Source organism: Peromyscus leucopus, chromosome 5 (assembly GCF_004664715.2).
Source record: "Peromyscus leucopus breed LL Stock chromosome 5, UCI_PerLeu_2.1, whole genome shotgun sequence".
NCBI lineage: Eukaryota > Metazoa > Chordata > Mammalia > Rodentia > Cricetidae > Peromyscus > Peromyscus leucopus.
In genome coordinates, this window is record NC_051067.1 from 14,354,119 (window position 1) to 14,373,626 (window position 19,508).

Sequence of the window (19,508 nt, forward strand, 5' to 3'; positions counted from 1 at the left end):
GTAGGCATAAAATAAACATAAACAAAGTGCACACACATCTGTCACCCCAGCAGCATGGAGTGCAAAGACGGGAGGTTGCTGGGGTTCACTGGCTGCTAACTTGCCTCTAGACCCTGCTCAAGAGAATGCCCTGGGGACTGATAGCAAGACACTGATGTCTTCCTCAGGCCTCTGCATATACATACACACAGGTGTGTGCACTGCATGCACCACACACACACACACACACACACACACACACACACACACACACAGAGTAAATTTTTTTGTTTGCTTTGTTTTCAAGACAGGGTTTCTTTGAGTAGCCCTGGCTGTCCTGGAACTTGCTCTGTAGACCAGGCTGGCCTCGAACTCACAGAGATCCACCTTCCTCTGTTTCCAAAGTGCTGGGATTAAAAGTGTGTCACCTAATTTAAAAAAAAAAAAATTTAATTAAAAAAAAAAAGCCAGGTGATGGTGGTGCATGCCTTTAATCCCAGCACTTGGGAGGCAGAGGCAGGTGGATCTCTGAGTTCGAGGTCAGATAAAAAAAGAGGAACCCAAGAGCACACTCCTGTGGCAGGTGTCTGGCTGGCTCACGGTGGCCATTGTGGGCTTCTCTGTGACTTCTCAGGTCTTCTGCACCAAGCTGACAGAAGCGGGGATCCCTCCAGAAGTCACCACGGGCGTTTTCTCTAACATCTCTTCCATCTACCGTTTCCACGGGCACTTCCTCCTGCCCGAGTTGCAGAAGAGGATCACAGAGGAGTGGTGAGTATGGTCCAGGGCCACCCACAGGGCCTCTAAACCAGGTTCTTGGGGGTGGGGGGCTGTCTCATGGAGACCTGGGTGCCTCCCTTCCCTGAGATTCTGGTTCCAACCCCAGCACCGCCTCTTCCGGGGTGGTGGCTGTGACTGGGCCTTGGGGGGTCTCTAAGCTTGTGGATCGGGGTGAGATCTGACCTCTGGAAGCAGCACAGTGAACATTCCTGGTGGTTTTATTTTCCCTCTCAGCCTGTTTCTACCTTTGCTTTTAAAAAAGACTTTCTCCTCAAGAGTGGTTCCAGTCCTTTGCTTTCTGTGGCCCTCAGCTTCTGCCTGTCTTTAGAGAAAGCTGCAATGCGATGCCATGAGAGAGGTTGACCAGTTTTAACCATGCACCGCCTGCATTTTGGGAGGCGTGAAGTTTGCCTCCTTCCCTTTGCAGGGCTGGCATGCCCCTCGTGTCTCCTGACTCTGCCTTGGGTGGTTGGGGGTGTGTCTTGTCATCTTTGTCTCAGTGTGTGGCTGGGCCATTTTGTGAATCTTCAGAAGCGGCAGGGCAGGCTGCACTGTGTCCTGAAGGTGTTTAGAGCTGGCCGTGGAGTTCGGGGGACAAAGTCCATGTCTGCAGCACAAGCTTTCTCCTTCCATGCTCTGGAATCCCTACGCATCCTCACAGTGTCTCCACAGTCTTGTAATGATGACGACACAGGGCTACTTGTTGCTTAATCTTGTAAAATCAAAACTTTGTGCATAGTTTCACAGGAGTACCAAGTGGTGGCTTTCTGCCTGTGCTTTTTTTCCCCTTTGGTTTTGGTAATTACTAAGGATAAATCTTCAAAAGAGAGCTTGAAGATCAAAAACTACTGTGTTGATTTTTCCTGTGGAGATGTGAATAACATCTGTTTACCCAAGATAGGGCACCAATGATAGACCAAAAATTTTTTTAAAAAAATTAAAAAGGGGATGCCACCCAATCCCAGCTTAGTTGAAGCAGTGAGTTTATTGGGGTTACTTATGGGAGCATGGGTGACTTCAAGGTGTCTGCAGCAGGGGAGGTCTCATGAAGGCTGCATTCCTGAAGCTCCCCCACAGCTTGATGGCGGCTTGGCCGAGTGAAAAGTCTCTCCCAAGCAATTGCTACCGCTTTTATGACCTTGGGGTGAGGCCTTCTGAATCATGTAAGTTTCAGGAGCTTCCTGAAGTTTTGGTCACTTCCTGAGTCTGGTTAAGTTTTACTGCCTGAGTCTTAAGGACCCCCTCCCCCTTTCCTGGAGGAGATGTTTTAATGCAGAGGCCATAACTGCACAACTGTTATCATAATATTTGCTTCCTAGAATTTATTTGTTCACTCAGCGCACCAAGAACTTTTCGCTGTTTGTCTTGCAAAGTCTGCTTCTCTCTGTGGCTTTGGTGGCAGTGCATAGATCCGTCATTTCTAATCTGTGCTCATTTAGAATAGCATTTCACTGACCGGCCCACCAATCAGGGGCAGCACCATTGCTAAGACCTTGTCTTTGGGCTCCGGGCCTCACCGGTGCTGTTGAAGTATTTAGAGAAACCCTCTCCTAATGTCTAGTAACACTATTTTCTGCTCCACAATGCGGGAGGAAACACGCTCAGAGAGGCTGGCCAGCGTGCTTACCATCAGAGCACTGCTTGTCAGCACTGTTCCACCTAGACGACTGTTCATCCGATGGCCATGCTTCTCCATGCAGGGACACAAACCCTCGACTTGGAGACATCCTGCAGAAACTGGCTCCGTTCCTGAAGATGTACGGAGAGTACGTCAAGAACTTTGACAGGGCAATGGGGCTGGTGAGCACATGGACCCAGCGCTCTCCACAGTTTAAGGACGTCATCCACAGCATCCAGGTTGGTAGCTGAAGGAGTATGATATACACACCTTTTTTTTTTTTAATTCCAAAAAGATTTTTTAAGACAGGGTCTCAGGCCAGGCACGTGCCTCTAATCTCAGCACTCAGGAGACAAAAGCAGGTGAATCTTTGTGAGTTTGCAGCCACCCTGGTTTACATAGCAAATTTTAGGCCAGATAGCACTACATGCTAAAACCATCTCCAAAACAAAAACAAACAACCAAAAACAACAACAAAAACAAACAAAAAATTCCTCCACAACAAAACAAGGCCTCTCGACCTGACCAACTTAACTCCCTATGAAGCCAAGAATGACCTTGAACTTCAAACTTTCTACCTTCACCTCCTGAGTGCTGGGATTGCAAATGTGTACCAACACACCTGGATTCTGCAGTGCTGGGATCACAGGCCTTTATCAATATGCCTGGCTTTTCTGCATGGGTTCTGGGGTTGAATTCAGGTCCTTATGCTTGAGCAGCTACAACATTCCCCCATCCCAGCCCTCTGAAGAAGCTGTGACACTACATTCTCACGTAAGTGTGTGGTACAAGACTCCTCTGTACTGTGAGCTCACATACATCTCCCTCAAGAGGGCAAGACAGTGTTCATCCTGAGCACAGGCCACTGTTCCTGTCCACACAGGGCAGACCAGGCCTTTGGATCCAGCAGGTCCTCAGGTGACCAGACACCTCCAGGATTGGGATGACATTGTCTGCCCTGACTGCCTCAGCACTGTGTTGTCCCTGAACAGTGGGGACTGTCTGGGGATACTTCCTGCTAGACACAGCCATGGTTCTGCCCCTTGGCCCAGACTGTGTCTGCTGACACCGATGTGGCTTCTGGTATCTGGAGGGTAGAATCTGGGGCAGATCTACAATGCACAGGATAGCTCACAACCGCAAATTCTCCTATGCAAATGTCCATGACCAAGGCCAAGAAGCCTTGACCTGAACAAAATGGGATCAAATAACTATCAGATTTCCCTTGGTCTCTGGAGAATTCTTTGCTTGATCCAAAGCATATTATAAATTATAAGCCTTAAAAAATTCCAAACATTTACCAAAAGTTTGTAAAATGACCGATTTAAGGCTAGAGAAAGAGCCAAGAACCTGTTTGGATCTCTAGCACCAGGTAAAGGCAGACATGGTGGCATGTGTCTGAACCTTTGTGCCAGGGGCTGAGGGTAGAGTCATGAGACAGGTACATTCTGGGGATGATTAGCAAGCCTCAAAGAAGCTCAGTTTTCAGCCAGAGATATGCATGCACACACCATACTCAGGCCTGACCACAGAAGGACAAACTTACAGATATTACAGACATTCTGTGCTATTTACCATGATCTCTAAGCACACATGATGGTTATTGTCTTTTGAAACTCATCTGCAGACGGTACTAAAGGTTCATCCCTAAGTGTGAAGCAGAGTGTCTCCCTCACACACCGTGATCACTGAAATCAAGGTCCTCACGTGGCTGTCACTTCACTGTGTCTCCTCGCAGCCTGCACAGTCACCAGCCATCCCAAGGATGCACTTCTAAGTTTTCTCTGCTTTTTTTCTTTTTGTGGTTCACAAACCAAAGAAGGACCACACACTGCTCTCATTATCAGACTGAGTCCTGCCCTCTAGGACAGGCTCTGTCCTTGTCCTCTTGAGGGAATTGACTGTCTCTTGGCTTGGATTTATCTGTGGTTTTTCCATGATTCAATTTGGGCTGTGCCTCTGTGTGAGAGTCATTGGAGCAAAGCTTTTTTTTTTTTTTTCCTCTCTCTATTCATAAGTTTCTAGCAGGGAGGTACTTTGAAGCCCTATGAATATCCATTCCTCATCTTCCCTTGCTTCTTGCTTGAAATAATTGTGTGTGGGGGGGGGTATGCTTGTATGTGCACGTGGAGGTCAGAGGTCAGCTGAGGTTGATTGTCTTCTATCACTCCCCACCTTATGTTTTGAGGCAGGGTCTCTCACTGAACCCAGAACTCATTAGCAGGCTGGCCAATGGTATCTGCTTGTCTCTGTCTCCCCAGCACTGGGATCACAAGCAAGCACATGACACTCAGACTTTTTTTTAGATTTTTTTAAAGTTTTATTTTATGTGAGTATTTTGCCTGTATGTATGTCTGTGAACCCTATGCATGTCTGGCTCTCAAAGAGGTCAGAAGAGGATGTCAGACACCCTGAAACTAGGGTTACAGATGGTCATTAGCCATGTAGTTGCTAGGACTGAACCCGGGTTCTCTGCAAGAGCAGGAAGTGCTCTTAACCTTGAGCTATCTTTCCAGCACCGATACTCAGATTTTCTTTTCATAATTGCAACCTTCATTTAAAAAAGACAGGCATATGGAGGGAGGCACACACCTTTAATCCCAGCACTCAGAGGCAGAAGTAAGTGGATCTCCGAGTTCAAGGCCAGGCCATCCAGCTCTACACAGAGAACTCTTGTCTTGAAAAAGTTAACAACAACCAAAACCAAACCAAACCAACTGCCCTCCCCCCCACTTCAAAAAAAAAAAAGCCTTAATTGTTTTAGGGGCTGAGAAGATGGCTTGGTGGGTAAAGTGTTATGTTAAACACAGGGACCTGAGTTCGGATCCCCAGAACCTGTTGCACCCAAAAGAGTTTTAAGCCCATCTCTACCAGAAGTTTTGTACTGAGGCCTGAGGAAGATGTGGGTAGCTGGGGTCCTGAAGGTGTGAGGGGCAGGGCAGGGCAGTGGGCAGGGTGGGGAGACAACAGGCTCTCTCCGCTGTCCACATGGCGGAGGCAGATGAACCAGGCAGCATGGCAGGAGAGCCCAGTGTGAGCGAAGAGGCCGTAGTGTGCTAGCAGTCTTCGTGGATAGGCCTGTGGGCAGGGTCAAGGGTGGCATGGAAGTGTGGCGGAGGGGGAGCTGTGATCTGGAGGGAGTAGGGGAGGAGTGGAGAGGGGGGACAGTGCAGGGCTAGGCTTCCCTGCACCCACTCGCTCTCTCCTTCCTTTACTATGCGGGGACCCTCATCAGCCTCAAGGCTTGAGGACTGATACTGGGGGAGCTAAGATGACCTCCCCCTGAGTGTGAGGAGGGTCGGGTAGGAGTGGGGATCACTTTTGTGGGGGGAGGCATTGCTCTGGCACCTGTTTTCTTCAATCCAGAGCTACCCACCCAGAAAGTTCCAGTTCTCCTTCCATCATGGGGCACCTCCCAGCCTCAGTTTCTCTAGCCATCAAGTGTGGTCTGTGCCAATTGTGTCTTGAACAGCAGGCAGCTCCAGGGAACCTGCAGGGCCTGTGGTGCCAGAAGCGGGGGGCTAGACTGGTGACCCCACGTGTTCTCTGTTCCCCAGAAGCAGGAGGTGTGCGGGAACTTGACGCTGCAGCACCACATGCTGGAGCCTGTGCAGAGGGTGCCCCGCTATGAGCTGCTGCTCAAAGACTACCTGAAGAGGCTCCCCAGGGATGCCCCAGACCGGAAGGATGCTGAGAGTAAGTGGAGGTGGCTTCGAGGCTGAGGGGGAATCTCTGGAGGAGGCTGAGAACCCTGGGCTGAGACACACAAGAGAAAGGCAGAGGAGGGGGGGAGGGAGGGATATGTGTATATCTAATTTTATATATATATATGGAGAGAGAGAGAGAAACTAGCAGCAAAGTGATTTAGTCTTTTGCTATCTCTGGGGAAGACATTGCCAAATGCTGACTCCATTCAGAGCAGCGGGTCCCACAGTGAGGGCATTCTTATTTCAAGAGTCATGACCAGTGCAACTGGTGGGCAGCACAAGACTGGGAACTGTGCAAGTGAGTCAAGGGTCCCACTTGTGTTGGCCCCAGCAGGCTCAGCAAGTGGCTCTGGGCTTTGTGTCTTCTGGGCCAGACCTCTGGAGCGGTCTGGGCACCCTGAGCAAGGCCAAGTGCAGGAACAGGGCCTCCCACTGGAAGCCATGCCTACATTTTCAGTGTCAGCCTCTCCAGCGAGAACTTGTGAAGTTACCACGTGCCCAGGCTCACTCGGTTCTCCTTATTCAGGGTCCCTGGAGCTCATCTCCACAGCTGCTGACCATTCCAACGCTGCCATTCGGAAGATGGTGAGTTCAGACTGCTGTAGGGACACAAAGCATATGCAGGGAGAGTGGGGGGTGGGTGACCCATATAAGTAAGCACCTTCAGCCCTGATCCCCGGTGGCCCCATCAGTGAGCACATATATACCCAGTCTCCCCAGGATGTACCAGGTACACATCCTAGCACCCCCTAGTAATACCAAGTGCATGCTCAGCCTCTCTCTGTACAAACCAGGTAGGCATATGTCCACTGTCTTAGTTAGGGTTTCTATTGCTGTGAAGAGACACCATGACCATGGCAACTCTTATAAGGAAAACATTTAATTGGGGCTCGCTTACAGTTTCAGAGGTTCAGTCCATTGTCATCGTGGTGGGGAGCACGGTGGTGAGCAAGCAGACACGGTGGGGGCTGCATCTTGATCAGAAGTCTCAGTGTCACACAGAACAAAGTCTGAGCAAAGGAGACCTCAGTGCCCGCCCCCACAGTGACACACTTCCTCCAACAAGGCCACACCCACTCCAACAAAGCCAGATCTCCTAATAGTGCCACTCCCTATGAGCTTATGGGGAGGTGGGGGAGGCAATTACATTCAAACTACCACACCCACCTTCCCAATGCAAGCCAGGATAGGCCATGACTTCACCTGACTCTTCCAAATACCTGCCAGCTCCTGCAAGGTCATAGGTTCTTCCCTGCCCTCCAGGGTCCCAGGTACCCTGTTTGACCCACTACCATCTACAGTGTCCACACAAGAGACAGAGGGGCCAGCCTGACCTGCCACTTCTAGGTACACAGATCAGAATTACAAGCCCAAGGACAGGACATCTGAGGCCTAGCAGGTCCTGGCCCAGCCCTTGTTGGTATTGTCTAAGTCCCTACAGGATCAATTCTACTTTGAATAGTATTGAATTCTAACCAGGAGCTAGAGCCATGAGCTGTTAACCTTGTCCCCATTGTACCTCTGTGCCTTGTGACTTCCCAACCAGGCCTGAGGAATGTGATGTGTAGATTGGCCCAGTCTGGGTCATAGCCACTCAACTGACTCCTGCATTCCTCAATGTCCTTGTCTGAAAACTGGGGATAATGATGCCACTCACCTCATAGAGTTTGTGTCAGAATTAAATGACTAAAATGTGGATGGTGTAGAACAGTCCCTGGTACATAGCAACAGAGGCTTGTGATTTATCACTCTGGATGATGAGTTTCTTGTCACCCTTTGATATTTAGCTCAAATGTCATCCTGTGTGTCCTTCCCTTTTCGATGGCAGCCATTTCATTGCTACAACGGACTCGGGTGGCAGTTGCAGAGCATGGCTTTGCTCACCTCTGGGTCCAAAGCAGTTCCCTAGGCCTTTGTCCTTGCAGCTGCCTGAGCAGAATTCCTGTCTCTTGCAGGAGAAAATGCATAAGCTCCTGGAGGTGTATGAGCAGCTGGGTGGGGAAGAGGACATCGTCAACCCAGCCAATGAGCTGATCAAGGAGGGCAACATCCAGAAATTGTCAGCCAAGAATGGCACCACTCAGGAGCGACACCTCTTCTTGGTGAGTCAGGCTGAATCCCAGCTACAGAATCCCTCATCTGCCTTCTCAGGCTCTGGGCAGTGCCAGCAAGACTTAGAAGCCCAAGGAGGAGGTTCTTCTGTAGCCTCCTCTGATAGTTTGCTGGGCTATCTCTTGTCCATGGCTCTGCCCTGGTTTCCACAAGTATCTAATATTGATGTCCCTTATATCCAGCATTTCTGTTTTCTTTGGTCTATCTCAGTTACAATTAAAGAGTCTCCAGAAACCAGAAATGTAAAGACTGTAGCCAAACATCAAGATCCCAACTGTCCCAGAACTAAACTCTGGTTTACAGAGAAGAGAAGACAGGAAGGAGTTATGGTGAGGGAACCACTCAAGCACCTGACATATAGGAAGAGACACGATCTTTTTTTCCTTTTTTCTATAGCTGCTTCTCTTCTCCCCTACTGCCTCTTCCTCTTCTCCTTCCTCCTCCTCTTCCTCTTTCTTCTTGCTTCCTCCTAAGGCATTATCTTTGCTAGGCAAGCACCCTATCACATTGCCTTCCGCCTATAGCCCCACATCTATTCTTAAATTGGTAGCTGTGTCTTTGAAAGTTTCTTTTCTTTTGTAACCTAAGGCCTGTGACATATCTAGCCACAGGTTATTGCCTAATAACGCAGGTATGGGTTTCATCTTGTGGAGTGAGCCTTAAATCCAATGGGAAAGTGATTGGTTACTCCCACGAATTCATGCCACTATTGTACCAGTGGGCATGTCTTGCCGGGCCAGTTGTTATTGTAGCTCACAGGGTTCTCAGCTGGGTATGATGGATGCTTACGTCTCTCCTCTGGCATAGCATTTTCAGCACTATAGAAGGTATCCAGTAGCATGAAGCTTCCAGGCCAGTCCTGACTTGATTTCTCCATGTTTTGTGACTCAAGTATGTGGTGTTTTCAGCAGTAGAGTTTTCATCAAGTTCTTGAGGGGAACTAAGAGCATCAGCAGGAGCCTGCACTGTGTGGGGGTTTATGGGACCTCACTGGCCAACAACTCCAAAAGAAGTAACCCTTTCCTGAAACTGGGCTTTTTGTTTGTTAGTCTCTGGTATTTAGTGAGGCCATTGCTGTCCATTACAGGCTCAGAATCTGCCTTTTGAATGTTGTGTTTAATGTTAGGGTCCTGGAGAAGTCCCATAAAAGACCACCATCCATGTATGCAATCAATAAGAGCATTTATTACCAGCATGCTGGGGCTGTCCATCCCACACAAAGGCAAAAGAGCGATGACCCTGGGAGGAGCTCTCAGGCTCCTTTTAAGCATAGCTAAGGCAATTAGATCATTTTATCTAAGCAAGTAGCAATCATATTAGTACGTTCTAATGGCTAGGGCTAGTCAGAGGCTGACTAGGGCTACAGTTTCTCTATTTTGGAGCAGGCCTGGACAAGTCCCAGGCTTTGTCCTTATTTGGTTATCTTCTTGAGCTGTTGTGGCTCAGGCTGGCTGGCCTAGTATGCGCTGACTGTGAGGGCTGGCTCAGGCCTGGTACTGCACATAGCAGGCCTCCTCATCCTTGCTGTCAGGGGTGTTGGAAATTGTCCTTTTTGTTCATGGCTCTTCCTCAGAAACTGCTTGCTCAGTCTCAGGAAACTGAAATTGAGGCCTGATCTCTAAGAGAAGACTGAGCAGCCTGTTATGGTGTCTACTTGGTCCTCTTACTTAGAGGCATGTGTGCATCTTTGAATAAATAGATATATACTTACATATTATATATATATATATATATATATATATATATATATATTACTTTAAGACATTAAAGAACGCTTATATGGGTCCCTGTGAGGAGCTCCCTGTAACTATCTCTCCCCATGACACCTTTCTTGCAGTTCAACAATGTGATGCTCTACTGTGTACCCAAACTAAGGCTCATGGGCCAGAAGTTCAGTGTACGGGAGAAAATGGACATCTCTGATCTCCAGGTGGGTGGAAGGGGTACATCAGGGATGGGGATGCTAGGCTTTGATGCTCACTTCTGTGACTCAAGGTTTCTGAGATAGCATCTTGGTCCTGGTATACTAGCCTTGTGGGCAGTGTTCCCCAAGGTCTTGGATTCTACTTCCTGTCAGGTCCCTGATGGTCTCATGCTGAAGGGGACAGGAAACTGGAGCTAAAGTTCACAGCCATGGGGGTCACATAGACACAAGATAGGCTGTCACTTTGTGAGGACAGGACTCAGGACCCCAATTACAGATCCAGGAGTGAAACTCAGGTCACAAATTCAGAATGGGGTATAGGCCTACTTGCCTGGCCTGTACCCCAGGCCGCAAGTTGTCTCATTCCCTGAACTATCTCAAAGTCTTTCTGTCTTTTCTTGCCTTGATCCAAAAGTTGTGACATTCAGGGCTGATATGGATTCTATCTGCCACTGAGAGAGATTTGAATTAATAATTGCTCCAAAAATATTTTCTAATTAAATGAATCTAACTATCTGAAAAAGCAGAGATTTGATTAAACAGCTATCTACTCCATAGAAATTCCCTTGGAATTCTCTGGATCCGTGTTAAGAAATAATTACAAGCCGTGACTAGCTACAGGAAAAACAAAACAAAACAAAACAAAAACTTACTTCTTCCATAGTTAGAGGAAACCACGTTTGCAGTGTTGCTCTATGAGAAATTGGTCCAGGGGCTGGAGAGACGACTCAGTAGTCTCGTCTTTCAAAAGACCCAACATCAGTTCCCAGCACCCAAATGGAGTGGCTCACAACTGCCTGTAACTCTAGCTCCAGGGAATCCAATTTCTCCCTCTGTCCTCCTCGGGCACCTGTACTTGGGTACATAACGGCACACAGACACACACATAGATAAGTCTTTAAAAACCAGTCCTGTTTTAGTGGCTTTTATATGTTAGTATCATTTTCAACATGTAGTGAGAAGGTCCAGAGGTTTCTGGCTGGGTCCAGGTCTGCCTACCTGTGGTGCCTCCAAATGGGCTGACTGAGGTCAGGGGCTCTTACAGAGACCAGCCCAAGAGCTGCCAGGAGCAACTGTGCTTCTGTGGTTTTCTGCTGATGTGAGAGAGTAAAATCTGAGACCTCCAAGGAAATGACACTACTCTATCCACTCTGTCTGGGGCACTCCTTTAAACTCACAGGGCACCTGCCCATGCGGGCCAAGCACCTTCTAAGGGACAGAGGCAAGGCTCTTCTAAGGTTTGCATCCCTCCCAAGGGGGTGCGGCTGTGCTGGGGGTAAAGTTCCGCATGCTGGAAGGGAAAGACTTGGCCAGGGCTGCCTGGGGACAAACAACTGCTAAAGGAGGCCTGATGGACAGGTGTATTTCCCAAGCAGCTGTCTAAAGACAGAGACTGAGGCCCAGCTCTGTGTGGGCAAGACCAATGGCCTGCCCTCCCTCCCCCTGAGCTTCAACATCCCCATTTTGTAGATCTGAGAGCCCATGGGGTCACCCTGACACTTTCACAGGAAAAAATAAATAAAATAATAACCTCTGAATCAGAGAACACAGGTCTGTGTTAAGGAACAGCTAAAATGACAACTTGCATTCGTTTGCTCTGTTCTGTGTTTTTGTTCGTGCAGGTGCAAGATATCGTGAAACCAAATGCAGCACGCACATTCATCATAACAGGAAGAAAAAGGTCCCTGGAGCTTCAGACTCGGTATGGCACTAGCATCTGCGGCTATATGAACATCTTTGACCTGAGATTGTAGCAGATGGCTTCTTTTACTGAATGAGATAATCTTTCAATATGTTTTTATTGGCTTACAGTGTGTGTGTGTGTGTGTGTGTGTGTGTGTGTGTGTGTATGTATTTTTAAATTAAAGATGGGAAGACATCTCTGTGGGTAAAATGCTTGCCTCATGACATGAGGACCTGAGTTTAGATTTCTAGCACTCACGTAAAAAGCCAGACACAGCAATGTGTCTCTAATCCCAGTCCTGTGGAGGCAGACAGGCAGATCCTCGAGGCTTGCTCTCTAGCCCACCCTAGTGGAATTAATGAGCTCCAAGTTCAGTAAGAAGTCCTGCATCAAAAGTAAGGTGGAAGCCAAGTGGTGGTGGTGCACACCTTTAATCCCAGCACTCAGGAGGCAGAGGCAGGCTGATCTCTGTGAGTTCGAAGCCAGCCTGGTCTATAGAGCAAGTTCCAGGAGAGGCTCCAAAGCTACACAGAGAAACCCTGTCTCAAAAAAAAAAATAAGGTGGATAGTGATTGAGGAAGACACACAATACCAATTGCATACATGAACATGTATACACACACACACACACACACACACACACACACACTCTCTCTCTCGAAGGTGGCTATAACAAATAGCATGTGTCTTGGTTAGGGTTTCTTTCTTTTTTGTGTTTTTAAGATTTATTTATTTTTATTTTGTGAGCATTGGTGTTTTGCCTGCATGCATGTCTGTGTGAGGGTGCCAGATCCCTTGGACCTGGAGTTACAGACAGTTGTGAGCTGCCATGTGGGTGCTGGGAATTGAACCCAGGTCCTCTGGAAGAGCGGCCAGTGCTCTTAACCGCTGAGCCATCATCTCTCCAGTCCCTTGGTCAGGGTTTCTATTGCTGCGATAAAACACTATGACTAAATCAGCTTACTGAGAAGAGGGTTTATTTCACTTACACTCCCCAGTCTGTCCACCCCTGAAGGAAGTCAGGGCAGGAACTGAAATAGAGGAACCTGCTTACCAGCTTGCTCCCCATGGCTTGCTCAGCTTGCTTTCTTACATGACCCAGGGCTGCCTGCAGAGGGGTGATACCACCCACAGTATGCTGGACCCTCCCACATCAGTCATTAATCAAGAAAATGCCCCCAAGGACTTGCCTACAGGACGTCTGATGGAGGCATTTCCTCAACTGATGTTCCTCTCCCTCGATAACTCTGCCTTGTGTCAGTTTGACAAAACACTCACCAGGACACCAGTCCTTCATCTTGCTTTTTTCAGTTAGTGTGTCAGGATTCATCCTATGATCTCACACATTTTCCAGGAATAGCACAGTCCCCATCGATATCCTTAACTGGCACCATTGAGATGGCTTCGTGGGTAAAAGCCCCACTGCCAAGCCTGATGACTCGAGTGCCATCCTTCCTGCATGATAGGAAGAAAAAGCCAGCTCCTGCAAGTTGACCTCTAAACCTCCATAGGTAGCACTAACACACATACACAGACACAAAAAAATCTAAATAAACTGTAATGATTTTTAAAAAAAAATCATCAACAGGGTCCCAGGTTGACAGTCTGAGTCTCATTTCGGCAGACTGTGCTGAGAACAGAGTCCCCATACTTGGGCTTTTGTGCACACACACGTTGCTGCCTCTGTGAGATGGACCTCTGAGGGGAAACTACCGGTCAGCATGTGGGATGTCTGCTCTATCTGGTCACCCTGTCCTCCAAGGCCAACCTTGATCTCCCACTAGAAACCCAGTCTGTCACACTCCGCCTGTGCATAAGAGCTTTGTAATCAGCTGCCAGGGTCCAGGGAGCTGTTGGTCTGCAAGATGAGCCTGGCCACATCGGGCCACATATGTTCTGCACACAGAAACTACCTTTCCAGCCTCGAGTTGCAGTTATAAGGCAGTGGCTAGGCAGGCACACAGTGGGTACCCGTGGATGGACTGATAAAATGCTGATTTTGTCTTCGTAGGACAGAAGAAGAGAAGAGAGAATGGATTCAGGTGACGCTTCTCAAGTCTGTTCTATCTCTGTCTTTCCCCCCTGTCCTAGAGCCCGGGGTCTGCTCAGCAAATGCCCTTGTGTTTGGGGGATAGGTTTCGTTAGGGAACAACACTGGTCTCAAACCTTCAACCCTCCTGAGGATTTCAGACATGCATCACCATGTGTGGCTTACACTGCATGTTATTGTAGTATGGTCGTTTCATGTTGGACCACATGACCCAGGAACGCTTTCCTAATACTAGCCCTGCCTGTCCTCATGTCTGAAGGGAGACAATGGCAATGGGGTGCCTCTGTATATGCTTTCAGATACCACAAGCCTTTCAGTCTATTTCCTTCAGTCCATTTCCTTCAGCCCCTTCTCCACAAGTAAGGAACCAGAAAGGGCCCGGAGGGACCTCGGGCTAGGTCTCGTCTTTCCAGAGCCAGTCTCTTTGTTCTTCCTGGCTCCAAGGCATGAGTCTTCGGCCAGGATAAGATGATCAGGGGTGCTCTGTGGACACCTGGGCCCTGAACCCCCAGCGTCCTTCCCTGACTCTCTGACAGCCCTTTGGCTTTGCTGTGTGTCCAGGTTATCCAGGCCACTGTGGAGAAGCACAAACAGAAGAGTGAGACCTTCAGGGCCTTCGGCGGTGCCTGTAGTCTGGATGAGGAGCCCAGCCTGTCCCCAGACCAGCCCGTGAGTCAGCAGCCTGTTGTCGGGGGAAGTGGGACTCAGCTCTTGGCCAGGGAGTGAGGCCTAGGGGTATTGTGCAGACAGCATGAACACGCATTTCCCTGCTTGCCCGGGTACTCATTAAGTACAGCTGCAACCTGATGGACCTGCTGCCTTGCAGGTCAGGGTCCATGAGGAGGAAGTGCTCCTCTAGTGCTAGATGGACATCTCCATGCCTTCAGCAAGGCAGCTATGAGCACCAAGGGACCTCATCTTCCTCCTGTGGAATTGAGTCTCAGAAGCTGAGTGACACTCCCAGGCCACTGCAGTGGTACAAGCATCCTCAGGTCCTGGTGCCTTTTTCACACACTCCACTTGGAACAGCTAGTGGATGTCTTTTTGTGCTTATGTTTTCTCTCCAAATTCCCCTGGACCCCTGAGGTGTCAGCTCCAAGCCCTCTGCCAGCAGAACCAGGGGCATATGATTCTCCATCCCCTTGAGTGGCCCCAGAGGTACACTAAGAAGACACGGCAGAGCAGGAGTAGGCATGGACGTCCCTCATGTCGGGGCTTCCCCAGAATTGAGAGAGCAGACCCGACGTGGAAGATGATGTCTGCCCTGTGGGAGGACGGCCCTAGAGGCTGCACCAGACAGAGGTCACAGCAAAAGCTCCTGGGAAGAGGCCCCCTGGAACAGTGATGCCCACCCCTCCTGCACCCCCTCGCTCCACCTTCATGGGCTGCTTTGCTCACACTCACCTGGTGCATCTGGAGGGAACAGCTGGCCCATCCTAACTCCTCAGTCTGGCTGGCCTCCTGTCCTCAGGGTCTGCCTGCTCCTTATTTATTTGCATCAAATCTGCTCCCATTTTTCCTGGATATATTTTTGAGGACAAGTTAGCACTCTTTGAAGGAAGGAGCCTGTCAGCTGTTTGAGGGCGATGACTTAGAGACTAAGGGTACAGAGCCGGCTGTTGTTAGTCAGCTGGGCCTGGAGCACTAGAAAGCCTGCAGACTCTCTTCACACACCACAAGGATGAGGAGAGCATCCTCAGGGACCACCTCATCCTTTCCACAACGTGTGATTTTTCGGTTTCAGGATTAGGGTGGGCCAAGTCAGCCTCACCCACAGACACCCTTCGGTTCAGGGAAGGTGTGGCTTCTGGAGTCCCAGCATTTATTAGACCACTTCTCTCGTTTACATTACCCCTCGATGCATAGAGGTGTTAGGTGGAGGAAATGTCTTCTGCTACACGGGCCACGCCATGTGACTGGGAAACCGATTCACACTGATCTCTGTTCTCTTCCAGATCACGAGTGCCAGCTCTGTGGAAACCGTAGGAGCAGCCGACAGCAATGGGGGTACTGCAGGGGTGAGTGACTGACACCCAGGGAGTAGCAGGAGTGGGAGGTGGGGGAGGGGTCAGACCAAGGATCCTGGAGGGTGAGGATCTAAGAGTCAGTTTGCCCTCTCCTGTGTTCTCAGGGCCTGGGTGTGTAGATGTGAGGCTGTGCCTGAGGCAAGGTACTGGTGACCTAAGTACCAGAGGTGGGGGCTGTGGGGAGTCTGTTGGTGGGCATTACACAACTATGTGTACCATTTGATCTCTGTATGAATACTTACGAGCTAGCTGTGTGTAAATTTCACCTTGACAATATGTGTAGGAAAGAAGAGCCAGCTCCCTATGACAGTGATGTGAAGACAGGTTTGTCCCTCATACCAAGCAGGTTTTCTGGAAGCTGTGAACTCCCCATCTCTCTCCCCATGTGTTCTCAGAGACAGGCGGCTGGGCTCCTGTGCCTGTCTGCTAGGGACTGACCATGGAAACTTGGAGGGGGCAGTCTTTATTTTAATTTGGGATGTATGATAGGCTGAGGCACACACACATTTGCTGTGGCTTGAGTACCAACAACTGAGCCACATCATCACTTTGGGGCTTGACAGTCTCAAACAGCCGTGACAACAGTAGTTGGGACAACTCTGGGTCGTAGCTTCACTTGTGGCCTGGAGTGATGATTCTGCCTGGCATCTTGCTGGGTCCTGATGGACTACTGCATTAGGGGAGTGACTGGTAAGGTGTCTCCAGCCCATCCCAGACATGGGCTCTTCCCTGGGCCCCTTGACACTACCCCGGGCCACAGTCCCTTGTTCTCCCCTGCACACCTGCCTCCCCTTCCAGTGTGCCTGCTCTTTACCTCCCCCTCTTTCTCTGTCTCTCATTCTGTCTCTGTGTCTCTCGTTCACACTGTCTCTGTGTCTCTGTTTCGTTTGCCTGTTTCCATCTCTCAGTTGCTCATGCATAGCCCGGATCTCCTTGCATTGGAGACAGGAAAGAGCTACCTGACTGGGGCTCAGAACAGCTGGTGACTCAGGCCTGGAACTCTGAAAATATGGCCTTGTTAGCTTGCAACTGCTGGGGTTTTGTCCCCACAAAGAGGAGGACATAAGCTCAGGTCAGTCAGGTGAGCTGCCTTGAAGCAGGTGAGGGACAGGTGTGGGAGGAGCGGCCTGGGATAGAGAACAGAGGAGGGCTGGTGTGACAGTGAGTCCAGTGCACAGACAGACAGTATGGAGCCATGGCCTGTCGGGGTGGCCTGAATATTGCTGTTCCCCTTCCTTGTGACCACAGCTTCCCCAAGCCCCACAGTTGTGAGCTCATGCTGGCCGTTTGTCAGGCAACCTGAGAACGCTTGTGAGGCTTGAGGGAGGGCTGAAACTTCTCAGAGGTATGATGAGGAAAGAACATGGCAGACCCTGAAATAAAAAGGAAGTAGACAAGAGGAGAGCCCCTTGTTGAAATGCTGCTGCTGTCTGGCCTCCCAGAGCAGACAGGCACCCCAAAGTCGAGCTCTGTTGAAACTGGAAGTCAGGAAATCTGAATGTGTTGCATGCAGCCGAGGGGAAACAAACGTTTAGACACCCCAGGGGCTTCCTGCACTATCTGCATGTTCCTGCCTCCTGCAACTCACTGGCCATGGTCTCGCCTCCCCTGGCTCCATCAGGCCTCAGGCCTTGGTACCCACTGTTAGCTCTGCCTTCCTCCAGGAAGCCCCATGGCTTGTCCCAGGGTTCCTGATAAATACTGCTCATTGTCATACCACCTAACCTAGTATCAACCTTCTGAGTAGCTAGTGTGTGCGTGCACATGTGCGTGCATGCGTGCGTGTGTGCATGCGTGTGTGCATGTGCGTGCACACTTGAGTATGAGGTTGGCCTTACCCAGAGTCTTGCAATCCTGTTAGTCTCTTTCCTGAAGCTTGTGGTTATATGGCTGTACCACAGTTGAGCTTCCAGAGGGACGCATAGTCACCTGGTCAAGCCAGGCTCAGCAGTTCGTGAACTCAGAGTCTGGAATGCTCCTAAGCCAGCCCCACATCTTTTGGCCAGGATAGCTATCCATGACTATCTCTCTGATGAGGTCTTGAACTCATCTGTTCCCGCACTGTCCAGTCCTCAGCCCCGGGGTGGGCTTGTGGAAGTATTTCTGGTGACCAGCTGATGCCTCAGGCATCCAGGCCCAGGGAATCACCAGTTTGTCTATGCAATCTCTAGGGCTAAGCCCACAGGCCCTGGAAAGGGAACCATTAGCCTCCAGGAGCTGTAGGCGGGCAGAGGTTCAGGGTGGGGAAGCGGACTGTTTATAGGAACAGTGGTGCCAGGGATGCCCCTGAGGACATTAGCGGTGGTGCTTGCAAGTAAGATGTCCCACAGCTGGGGCTAAGTGGGGGTCAGTGCCAAGATTAGTTGGATGCAGCTGGAAGGAAGTAGAGTTGGCTCCGGATTGAAGCCGTAGGTAAGTATTGCCTACTCCAGCCTTACTGCCTTCTGAGAAAGAGAGCTCTAGGGTACCTAATACGGGCTGTTCTTGCTAGTTGTCCATGTCCTTTGGTTGGGAAGGGACAGCTGGGAGCCCCAGAGTCAAGGCCTCAAGCCATACCCAGGACCTGCCTGGATCAGGACATGGTCACCATACCTGCTGGCACCACGGCCATTCTTGATACCTCGTCTGTCCCACTTTCTTTTCTGCTTCTGCCCCGGGACAGAGCCTTTTAAAGGTTCACAACATTCACCCCACAGCAGCCCAATGTCCAATTCTGAAGTCCTTGTCCCTTCTCCTCACTGAACCAAGCGGAGGCCAGCCCTTCCTCCAACAAACAGGTCCACAACAGCAGATACTCCAGTGGAGTATGGCCATGAGCTTCCCCCTCGACTCCTCCCCTGAGCAGAGCTGAGCTGAGCTGAGCAGAGCTGAGCTGAGATTTTGGTGAGCTCAGGATGGTTCAGAGACATCTGTGAACCTGCACTGAACACCTTGATAGGGTATACCACAGAGGAAACCTACAAGACACTCAAAAGCAAGGCTTCATTTTCAATCAGAAGGGTTTTGGCTATGGGTGCCAGACTTACGCCACCTCTTGGCATGTTTGGAGAGGAAAACAAATCCCTTCAATGTACTGGGCTTGTGTCCTGTGCCTAGGTGTCTTCTGACGTACATCCTCTGTCAGCCCCTCTTTCCTAAGAGAAGCCAAACCCCATCCAGGAAGCTTTGCAAGCACCCTTGCAGAATTCAAAGACTTCCTCATTCTGTTAGGAGTAAAAGTCCAGTTGTTCTTCACAGAAACACACATACACACACACACACACACACACACACACACACACACACACACACACACACCACAATCTGAAAGTCTTCCCCTGACCTCAGAGCTCCAGACCTACTCTAAGTGACATAGACCTATCCAAGGTGTCATCAAAGCACCGTCCCTAATCACCCACAAGGCAATGAATGGTGTCTCTGTGATACTGGAACTGCCTTTTCTCCATAAGGCCCTATTCTGTATCCGCCATTGAGTTCCAGAACAGAATTGCCATTAGAGGAGCAGAGGGGCCAGGCTTGGCTTCAGCTGAGCGTGGCCACCTCCTCTTGGAATGACTTCCAACAGGACCTGAGGTCCTTAGCCTGTGTCTGAATGGACTGCTGGGTCATCGTATGACTTGATATAGG

General features: G+C 49.8%; 1 protein-coding gene across 6 annotated transcripts in view; it reads left to right on the forward strand.

Annotated features, from left to right (window-relative positions):
- Fgd3 (FYVE, RhoGEF and PH domain containing 3) overlaps positions 1-19,508 on the forward strand; it is a 60,837-nt gene that overhangs the window by 32,258 nt on the left and 9,071 nt on the right. For all 6 annotated transcript variants that reach the window (XM_028863836.2, XM_037205743.1, XM_037205741.1 and 3 more), the window contains 10 exons: positions 614-750; positions 2,460-2,616; positions 5,935-6,073; positions 6,611-6,669; positions 8,040-8,186; positions 10,034-10,126; positions 11,743-11,822; positions 13,816-13,846; positions 14,416-14,523; positions 15,810-15,872. In XM_028863836.2, the coding sequence (XP_028719669.1) occupies positions 614-750; positions 2,460-2,616; positions 5,935-6,073; positions 6,611-6,669; positions 8,040-8,186; positions 10,034-10,126; positions 11,743-11,822; positions 13,816-13,846; positions 14,416-14,523; positions 15,810-15,872 (1,014 nt within the window). The remainder of the gene's footprint in view (positions 1-613; positions 751-2,459; positions 2,617-5,934; positions 6,074-6,610; positions 6,670-8,039; positions 8,187-10,033; positions 10,127-11,742; positions 11,823-13,815; positions 13,847-14,415; positions 14,524-15,809; positions 15,873-19,508) is intronic.